The sequence below is a fragment of the Nannospalax galili genome, unplaced genomic scaffold (assembly GCF_000622305.1).
Source record: "Nannospalax galili isolate Female #2095 unplaced genomic scaffold, S.galili_v1.0 scaffold440, whole genome shotgun sequence".
NCBI classification, from domain to species: Eukaryota; Metazoa; Chordata; class Mammalia; order Rodentia; family Spalacidae; genus Nannospalax; species Nannospalax galili.
In genome coordinates, this window is record NW_008347189.1 from 1,446,114 (window position 1) to 1,457,396 (window position 11,283).

General features: G+C 34.2%; 1 protein-coding gene across 1 annotated transcript in view; it reads left to right on the forward strand.

The window, feature by feature from the left end:
- Positions 1–11,283, forward strand: part of Bmp2k (BMP2 inducible kinase) — a 133,142-nt gene that overhangs the window by 66,042 nt on the left and 55,817 nt on the right. Inside the window, exons 5-7 of the mRNA XM_008843694.3 lie at positions 119–240; positions 2,319–2,400; positions 5,803–5,935. Of these exons, the coding sequence (XP_008841916.1) occupies positions 119–240; positions 2,319–2,400; positions 5,803–5,935 (337 nt within the window). The remainder of the gene's footprint in view (positions 1–118; positions 241–2,318; positions 2,401–5,802; positions 5,936–11,283) is intronic.

An 11,283-nucleotide genomic window follows, 5' to 3' on the forward strand; every position in this document is an offset into this window, starting at 1 on the left:
TCTCAAGACAGTTTGTGTGTGTGTGTGTGTGTGTGTGTACAAAGCATCTGATCCAAACAGGTTTAAAAAGATAATTTTTCACTTTGAAAATACTAATCTTTGATTTTCTTTCCTTAAGGTAGAAAATATTTTGTTAAATGACACCGGAAATTATGTACTCTGTGACTTTGGCAGTGCCACTAATAAATTTCTTAATCCTCAAAAAGATGGAGTTAATGTAGTAGAAGAAGAAATTAAAAAGTAAGTGCTTGTCTTTATGCAATTTGTCTCATAGGAGTTTTGGTTAACTTGAGTCTGTGGCCAGGTAGTTATGTTAATACTAGTTTTATATTATTCTATTTGTAGACTTATAAAGAAACTTGTAAAATAAGCTATAGTGATTAGTGGACTCAGATAAGAGAATTTTAAGTGATTTTACTTTTTTTAGTTCAGCTTAATGTCTTTGTTTTTACTAATACTGAGCATTTGGTGGTTATGAAAAATTAGGTTTCTTGAAACATGTAAGTTCTTTATGTTAAGACTGGCTTTTGAATGCATTGAAAATGATACGAATAATGAACGTGTTAAGACTGAGGCACTGTGGTGGTCTGCTGTGAAACTTCTTGGTAGAATATGTCATTCATACTTCATGCTTCCTAATCTTGCATTTTCTTTGCCTCCCAATCTATTTGTTAGAACGTTTTCTTTTGTGTTTTCTAGTTTTAGAAAATGAAACCATTTGTGTTAGATTACTTTAATAAACTGACACAGAAGGCAGAGCTCTATTAACAGGAATTTCCAAGTAGTTACTTTCATTACTTCCTCAGAGTCCCAGCTGCTAAGATGAGGGGCTGTTGTTTGTGCTGTAGTTTTGCTTTTAAGAGTTCAAAGAGCTCTTAAAATATGAGTTTCTAGACAATGTATTTCTACACAGAAAACAGCCTAGAATGATTGTTAGATTCTATGAAAACAAACCCTTAGTAAACGTAAATGTTGTACAGAATGTAAGAATAGTAAGATTTTGAGTAGATTTCTTAGGCTATATGTATATCCACATAGTCAAATCCCTGTGGATCACGATTTCTAGTGGTTGTTAAAGCTTCGCCTAAGTATTTCTAACCTGCTGCTGCATCATGAAAATACAGTTAAGGTTTTTCTGACGACTGGAATTTTGTGATGAATGCAATCTCATTAGGAATTCATATGCTTTGTTGCCCCCTTATGGAGTTGATAGTCTGTTTAATTAACAAGTATTTATTCAGGACCAACCCTGTTTTTGTGCTGGGATAGAGTGGATAAAATTCTGCTATTATGCAGTTTATATTCTGGATTTTTGGTCATTCATCTGCAGTAGGAATTTAGTCTCTCTTACCAATCAGGGTAATTTGGAAAAAGCAAGATTGTAGAAGGTTGTGATTTGAGATTCTTCTTGTAAAATAAATGCATAGACAGATTCAAAATGACTCTTGTCATGATAGGGGAAATCCATCCATTTTCTTATCATTTCTGCCATGAGATTTGAGTACTACATTATTAAAATTTACTGTTTCTAATAGAGTTGGGGTTTTTAATCTTAGTAAACATTTATTTACAGTGTCTTTTCATTTCAAATAGCTTATATTGGTAGTTAGTGTTATATATAAAATGTATAATTAAAATTATAGCAACTGGCCAGCAGCAAGGTGTGGTGGCAGGCGTATACCTTTAATACCAACATTTGGGAAGCAGAGGCAGGTAGATCTCTGTGAGATTGAGACCAGCCTGGTCAACATAGTTTCAGGCCAGCTGGGGCTATTAGGAGATCCTGTCTCAAAACAAAGCAAAACAAGCCCCCCCCCTAAAAAAAAAACCAACAAAAAATACTCCCCTCCACAAATACAGTAACTATGTAACTTTAAAGATAGTTATAAAAACTCAAAGGAGATTACTACTGTGTGCAACAGGGAATGCTAATATCCGTTAAACAAACTCCTTAGTAAACATATAAATTAAATTTTGAGAGTTTTACTTTTAAGAGACTAAAATATTTTTATGAGGAGACTGTGATAGTTAAACTGAATTATTTTATATAAATTCATTAGAAATTATTTGCAATATGTTATCATTAAGTTTTTAATAATAAAGAAAATATAACATTTTGTATTATTAGAGATGCTGAGTAAAAGTATAGATACTTTGAATATTTTTAATCCTTGATAGACTTTTAATGGTCTTTTAAAAATAGCATCATTATTATATAATGTTTTTAAACCTATAAGCTTTTTGTTGCATATTTTAGAGAAACACATTATCTTTTTGTTCTTTAATATGTGCCCTTTATTTCACTCATATGCTGCCAGATATACGACTCTGTCATACAGAGCTCCTGAAATGATCAACCTTTATGGAGGGAAGCCCATCACCACCAAGGCTGATATCTGGGTAAGGCCTAAAAAGAACTGAAGTGTGGTCTATGTAAATAAAATCTGAATTCAAATGCTCCCCAAAGGCATTCTCTGTTTAAGTAGAAAAGGGCTTTGAATTCAGAAGAAAAATCCTAAAATGTTTTGTCTTCTAAGTCATGAGATAGAAAGCTCCTGTGTCCATGAAAGGAAAGAACATGTGTGTAATGTAACTGTATACCTCTGTAGATTTTGAGATTTAGAGTATAGATGCTACATTTTTCAGTTTCAAATGAGAATATTGGTTGATGACAGTACAGAACATCTGGATATAAATGTAAAGCAAGTACAGCATAGCTTTCTGGAATGTTTTATGATCTTTTTAGTGGAAGCTGATACAAGTTAACTTGTTCTAATTCTAAACATGGCTTTACCTCGTCATTTAGTGTGTATTTATTGCACTGGATTAAATTGCACCAATAGATTATGATAATTTGTAGTTGAACTTTATGTTAGAATCTCAGTATCTCTTTCAAACTTATTTTATAAGTAAAATATGTTTTTTATTATATTTGATATTCGAGTGTATCCATTTAAATAATAACAATTTAACTTATTTGCTAGTGAACATACCAGAGGAATAACATTGTTTCAAATAGTTCTAGGGCTTACAAAAGAAGCCAGATAGTTTGTTTGGACTTTTTAGAATTTTCACTTAGTTTTTTATGTTTTACATTTTCCTTCTTATTTTGGGCATGAATGTCACAGTGTACATGTGGAGGTCAGAGGACAACTTAGGGAAATTGATTCTCTCCTTTCACCAAGTGGATTCTAGGGCTCCAACTCAGGTCAGCAGGCTTTGCCTCTAGTGCTTTTACATGCCAAGACATCTTGCTGGCACCATTATATTATTTCAAACATAATGTTCAGAAAGCAGTCAAGTGTAATGTGTGAAGGCAGCTGATTATCTCTTAGGTTATTCTCCACTGGCCTTCTCTCTATTGGGATCAGAAGGCCAAAGAAAATCTTGGGAAATAAATACTCTTGCAAGGTAATAAAAAAGATAAAAAAATTTCCAATCTTTTCATCTGTTTATTGTAACACACATTTTTGTTAAACAATGATTCTTATGATAGTTGAATTTTAATCAGATTTCAACAACATACTGTATTTTCACTACTGTTTTGAAGCCAACGAGAGTTGATGAAATAAATGGTTCTTAAAGCACACAATTATTATCAGTATCTTAACCCAAAGGCTGTGATCCTTCCTCTTCTATTGTTTTTTTTCATAAGATTAGTATATGTGCAAATAGATTCTCAGATTATAAAAATAAAAAGAACCACAAAATAGTATGTGTGTTGACATGCTTGAAAGAGGAACAGTTTCCAGTCCCACAATGACCATTCTGTGCTTGCTGTACTTAGCTCAGGTGGATCCAGAATATGCTATGTTTTAGGTGTGAGTTCAGTTCAATTTGGTCAAGAATTATACTAACACACACAACACACACACCCATACACACATACACTTTTTTTTTTTTTTGCTTCAAAGAATGTACTAATTAAGAGAATTCTAATGTTCAGGTTAAAATATTCATATAACTTTTTATAACATTTCACACTTTGGCCAAAAGTTTTTCCCTTGAAAGTCTCCACTGTAGGCTATTTTTATCCTGAGATCTAGGATGCTGATTAGAAATCCTACGTTACCTTTTAGTGAAGAAAATTGAGCATGACGATAGCCTTTAAAAACCAGCTCACTTGTTCCCTCTTGTTTCTTACATAATTCTCATCGTATCAGATGAACAAAGCTGGAGGTGCTTGGGGAGGAACAGCACAGCTCACTGTGTTCATGAAGTGTGAAGTATTTAGTTTCACTTTTTTTTTGGGGGGGGCAAGGATTTGGGGAGGGGCATGTACTAGGCAAGCACTCTATTACCGAATTGCATCCTCAGCCCCCAGGCACATATTTTTTAAGTAGCTGGCATCATTGTATATTATACGGCATCTTCACAACATAGAAGAGAACTTAGTAACAATTTAACAACATAAAGTTGGCTGAAAATGCAGGCTGTGTTTGCCTTGATTATCATCTGGACAGTGGAACGGTGTAGTTTAGTGCAAATATTACACCTTTAGCTGTAGTTTTTATAGTACTGCTATGGTATTCTCACATTTAGTTTGCTGTGTTATCTTCCTTAAAGAAAAAAAAGCCATCATAAATCTTTTTTAACCATATCAAATTGGGTATTTCTGTTTAGTGTCTTTACAGTTTTAGTACTCATGCAACAACCTACTAATGTTTTCAAGTTAATGTATTGAAATTCCTAGAGCTTTAAAAATTTTTCTCTACAAAATTGTTATAAAATTGAAATAATGTTTTATAAAATTAATATTATTGAGCTCACAAAAGTTTCTGTATATTATGGTCTTCATAGTGGTTATAAAAATTAGAGTACTTGCTAGTCATGTGTGATTAAGTAAATGGGTGAGGAAAATCCAACAACAGAAAGCTAACTTGCCACAATAGCCACATTCTATATTGCTGATACAATTGTATACTATTAGATAATTTTATATAATTTGCTTAGAATTAGAAATGCCCGTTACACTCTTATGGCTTGCAAACGCTACTTCTTTTGACAAAGTGATGATTTTGTGAGCCAAAAAACTTCTATTTTTAAAAAGTTGTTTCTTAGGTTTGAACTGGGACAGCGTAGCTAGAAATTTCCTGTGCTGCTTTTTTTGTGTTTTGGGAGTGTTTTGCCATCATTGTCAATCAGGAAAGTTATTGATGCTGTGATGTTTATGAAGTCATGAATAAAAATATAATTTTTGATACAAAAATATAAGTTTTTGGTGTTACAAATATAATCACTACAATATAGAGTAAAAATTATAGGATTATATAGAGAAACAATTTCTTTTAAAAATTTTATTTTTTTTTTGTGTGTGTGTGTGTGCACACGTCCATGTGTGCACGTGCCATCTGTGCAGGTGTGCAGAAGCCTATGGAGGCCAGAAGCCTGCAGCTGGAGTCATAAGTGGTTTTGAGCTGCCCAGTGTTGGTGCTGAGAACTGAACTTGGGTCTTATGAAGAGTAGCACGTACCCTTAAGTGCTGAGCTATCTTTCCAGCTCCAGAGAATTTATGTGTTTTGTGCATGTGTGTATATGTATATGTGCACAAGCACATGCCACAGTGTGCTTATGGTAATCAGATGAAAACTTGCAGGAGTAGGTTCTCTCCTTTCATCCTGTGAATCCCAGGGATCAGACTCAGGTCATTAGACTTGGCAGCATGTTCCCTTACCCACGAGCCATCTTGCTGGCCTAATAACTCTACCACTGAGCTACATTCTCAGCCCTGGTCTTGGCTGTTTTTATGTTCTGTGGTTAATTGCTAAGTTCTGATGGTATTCATGTTTTTTTGTTTTACAGGCCCTGGGATGTTTACTGTACAAACTTTGTTTCTTCACTCTTCCTTTTGGTGAGAGTCAGGTTGCCATCTGTGATAGCAGCTTTACCATCCCAGATAATTCTCGGTACTCCCATAATATACATTGCTTAATCAGTAAGTATTTGGAAAGATGTATTAAAAAAACCTAAGATACTGTGCTTTAGGACCTACTATTAATATTCTTTTACTTGTCTAGTTTTTGAATTTCATACACTATACTTTTACTGAACTACAGGTAGAAAACATTAAAAAATAGGTTTATACTACCTCTCCAGAGGTGAAAGCACTCTAATTACTGAAGAATCTAGCATATTTTTAACCTCCTAGATAGCAGTTATTAGAAATAGCAGCAGCTAATATGCTAAGGCATATTATCTGGAGACACTAACATTTAATTGTTCAGTTTTTCCTTTTTTTTTTTCCCCAGTCTTTTTGAGACAGAGTCTCCCTGTAGCCCCAGCTGTCCTGGAACTCACTATGTAGACAAGGCTGGCCTTGAACTCACAGAGATCCGCCTGCCTCTGCCTCCCGAGTGCTGGGATTAAAGGCATACACCACCATTGAAACCAAATACCCACATGGTTAATAAAGAAACAGCTTTCTGTCCCACCTTCTTTAAAACATTTGCTTCCATTTAAAGAGATACTATAATTTAACATTTTATACATGCACATTATAAAATTTTAAAAAGAATACTTTGAGGGAAAATGGGATAGACATTAGATATTAAAATATATTAAATACCTGCATTGTTGAAACATTACCTCTCAGAAGTAGAGTGTCTTCAGTGTTTCTGCTTTGTTTGTATATCTTAAGGCCCCTGTTGAAGACTCAAGCTCAGCACAGAGCAAAGCGTCCATTTAAATTTATTTGATGTTTGTACGATGAAGATAAAACTAAACTTAGTGATGGAAATAGAGAAATTTCTTATCTATTTGTAAACAAAGAGGAGTGGATTTTTACTTGAGTCTTTCTGCTAAAACTTCACACAAATAAAATATTTAGATGTAAAAAAAAAAGTACACTTAAAAATAGGTGTGAATTTATTCATAAGACCAGGATGTGGATAACATAAACACTGATTCTCAGGGAGCTACAAAAGCTAAGTCCACTGACATAGTACTTTAAACTTTTAAAAATCTTCCCATGTGCCAAGTGTGGTGGCACACGTCTTTAATCCCAGCACTTGGGAGGCAGAAGCAGGCGGATCTCTGAGTTCAAGGCCAGCCTGGTCTACATAGTGAATTCTAGGTCATGTGGCATTAAAGGCGAGACGCTGTCTCAAAAAAAAAAAAGAAAGGGAAGAAACCACAGGTCTTCAGATGTTGCAGACCAGGGCTGTACTTTCTACACAAATAGGCTGATGAAATAAACAGACCTTCAATTGATATCCTCTTCAAAAAAAAAAATTCCCCATATGGGTTAGGTATTGTAGCAAACACAATTCCAAACATAGAGAGGCAAGTGCAGGAGAATTGTGAGTTTGAACCCAGTCTGGGTTATACAAGAAAACTCTGTCTCAAGAAAACCAAGGGTGTATAGTTTAGTGGTTAAAGCACTTGCCTACTAGACAGAGGCCCTGAGTTCAGTCTACAGCACTACTCTCACCAAATCTCCCAAATTCAGTACACTAGTATAAGTGGTAAATTGCAAATAGCACTTGTTATTCATTATGCAAGTGGCCAGCTTTCATAGGTTATGTGCCGTATGTAAACCAAAGAGAAAGAGCTGTATACTCAAAAAACTTGGTCAAGAATATCCAAGAGAAAAAGGGGCATAAACAATCTAGTGTGAGTTTGTACTTCTTAACGTAGATTTCCACGTGTTGGAAATTGGATAATTATGTGACTTTAGCACAAAAGTACATTGTATCATACTGAATTTTTTTCTTAAGTAAGGGGAACCAGAATAATGGAGTGGGGAAGGAAATACCTGAATCTTGGCTGCTGCAGTATCAGCATCAACACTTCATCTTGACCCTATTAACCATGTGGGTTTATACATGGGTGACCTCTCTGTAGCTCTGTATATGAGTGGATACCTGCTTAATAACCCCAGACCTTGGCTTTTATCTTCATTGGTAGAGCACCTGGCAGCATTGTTTTGCAGAATGTAATTTTTTTTAAAAGAACAAACATACATTTGCTGTATATTTGAATAAATACTACACTCTTAACCCTCTCTCTTATCTAGTATCATTCTCAAAAGTTTAGGGTAATAATAGAGGCGTTAAAAATCCTTATTAATTGGAATGTTTAAAGACTAGATTGTGGAAATTAGTTTTTACGTTCTCTACCTAATTGAGTTGTAACCCTTTATTGAAAACCTATTAAGTCATTGTAACTATTTTGTTGCTGAGTATAATGTTTTACTTGAATCGAACTTAGAATTTTTTGGAGTATTGTAAAATGTCTTAGAATGTTCTCAGAATATTCTCATTATCCAATACCATATGAAAGAATGGGCAGTTTACCCAGTAATACATGATCATAAATAGTAATATAATTTTCTTGTGTTTACATGTGCTCCCCATATATGTATGTGGATTTGTGTTTTTGTAATCCACTGACAGACAAGAGAAATGCTGTTGGTAGTCATAGGCTCAGGTGGAGTTTACTTAGTGACTGCTTATGCTGTAGCACTTGCTTCTATTATTTGTCAATAAATGTGAACATGTTAGTTTTTATCATTTCTGGTATAAGTTTGAGTACACCAAAAGTGAAAAGAGTTGGATAAACTGAAACATTCAAGTCAATCTAGTATTATAAAAATCGTATAATTTTTTTTAAAAAAAGTGAGATTAGGGCAGTGAGATGGCTTGGGGTAAAAGTGCTTGCTGAGCAATTCAGACACTACCCAAGTTCAGTCCTGGATCCAGGTTAAAAATATACTTTATTTAAAAAATTGTATGTTTTAATAAAGTACAGATTTTTAAGAAACAGTACATAGTTACAGTGAAGTGCTAAAGAACAATCTTTAAATTCTCTACAGTTCTGTTGTTCATATCATTTGCATGTGGCCTTGTGCCTCCCACCAGCCTACTTAGTTATCTTTGTGTTTATAATACGCAGTTAATGTTTTACATTGCTTTAAACAAATCCTGCATTTACAAGATTATGAATACTGCTTAGATGTGCTTGTAGTTTTTGAACTTCAAACTTTTTATTGTCAAACTCCATTCGTTGTAGTTGTTCCCACATATTAAAACATAAAAAATATACTTTTACACAATTAATAGTAGTACTAATGCTCTTTACCTCCATTTAATGTCACTTAGAGTGTGAAAATGCAGTAGCCATAAACAATGTTTGTTAAGGTTGTATGATTTTGTGGTCATGTAGGTATTTGAATATACTTTTGGTTGGCAGTAGCCCAGAAGAAGGAGTTGTTATTATCTGCTGCCCATAAAGCTAAGTTTAGTTATTGATTTTATCTTTCTTTTCTGTAGACTTTTCTTCTTAAAAGCAGTGAAGTCCATTATTAATATTTTTCCTTAGCTTTTGTTGACTTTCTCCCATTAGATATAGAATGCTGTTCCCATGGAGGGTTGAAGGGAGAAGCACTTTCTATTTTTTAATCTAAGCTGAAAAGAACTTAGCCAACCTAGAGAATGAGAGTGTAGCTAAGAGGATTACTGAGGGTTATGAAGACTGAACAGAGACTGGTCGCTTCATTCTTCTTTCAGCTTCTCTGTTGGAAGGCGGTCAAGGAAATATGCTTGCAGGGATTAATAAGGCCTTTAGAGCCCAGCAGCCTCGGCTTGCATCTGCTGTTGCTTATTTGGTATGCAGCTTTGGGCACCTCCATTTATCTCAGCCTCCATAATTCTAACATAAAAAGTGCTTGTTAGCATCTGTAATTGCTTAATCTTTCATGTTCCTGTCATCACTACTATAGCCGCTACCACTGCAGTGGCTACCGAAGGAAGCATTCTCACCATTCTTCCCCAGCTAACCTTATTTCTGATAGCCTGGGTAAGATCTGGGCAAAGCAGAACATTGCTTCAGAGCTTCACAAGGGTGTACTCTGCCTGCAGAGATTTCTTTGGATGCTTTGAAGCACAACCTGTGAGTTAATGGTGAATCTCCCAAAGGTTTGCCGAAGTTATATATCCAGAATATACTGTTATGACACTAAGATTCCTTTCTTTGCTTATGTAGTGATTTATAATGTCCACCCAGGAGAAACTTTGTCTCACTTTTGGATATATTTACTTCATGGTTCTTGTTCCTAGCTCATCTACTAGAATTAAATTTAACACTTATTTTGTGAGAAACCTGGCATTTTCTTTTTTTAAAATTCTCTTAGGTTTATTAATGGAAATTAGAAAAAAATAGATGATTATAGATAGGCTGAGGTGTTACTCAGCTTCAAGGGCTCACAGTGGGTCTTGTAGCTGCTCCCTTACTCATTCTGTTCTGTGTTGGTTATGGACAAACCCTCAGACATTTTCCTGTATCTTTCCTGTATCTTAGGAAATAATAGCTAATATTGGAAATAGTAACTAATAACTGTGAGCCACTGCACATAACAAATGCTAACAATAACCTGGTATGAATGGAATTAAGTTTATGAAACATTGTTTATGTTTACCACACTGATGCACTTTAATGTTTTTTTTTCTTTTCCCAGTAAATTATTTAATAACCACATACTTAGAAGAAGCATGTCATTACAACAGCAGTGACATATGCAATAACAATTTCCTGAGCTAAGATGCATCTTTTTCAAAATTGGCTATAAATTTTTAAGTTTACAGTTGAATTATTACAGTTATACAGTATTGTACTCAGTATAAACCCTATAAGATATAAAATTAAATGAGGGTTTAACCTTTAAAAAAAAGATCTCCATTTCATCATTAAAATACAGTTTCATACAGAAAAATTCATTTTCAGTGCAAATGACATTAAGATGTTTGCACATGGTATTTCTAATCTCTATATATCTGATTATTACTGGTGACAGTCGGTTACTTTCTGAGCTCCTTGGCATCTGAGCATGGATATAAAGTCATCAGGTAGATTTCAATGGTAATGTTTTTCACATCTACTAATTATTATTTTTTTAATCATTAAAAATTTTTTTTAATAACTACATGATTAGAAAAAGCATTTCACTAGAGATTTAACATAATTCAGTAACACACTCTAGAGCAAGAGTACATCTCTTCCACAAGTGGGTGTAAGTTTCTAGGTTCATAGTTGAGTTAATACAGTTATACAATATTGAACTCAGTTTAAGCCCTGTAACATATAAAATTGAATGAGTTTTTTAACCTTTAAAAAAGATCTCCATTTCATTTTAGAATATATTGTTCCTTGCAGAAAGACTCATTGTTTTTGCTACTAACACCAAGATGTTGGCACATGCATCTCTAATCTGTATACATCTGATTATTACTAGTCATAATCGGTTGCACTTGGATCCTTGGCACCTGTGTATGTCTATGAAGTCATCCG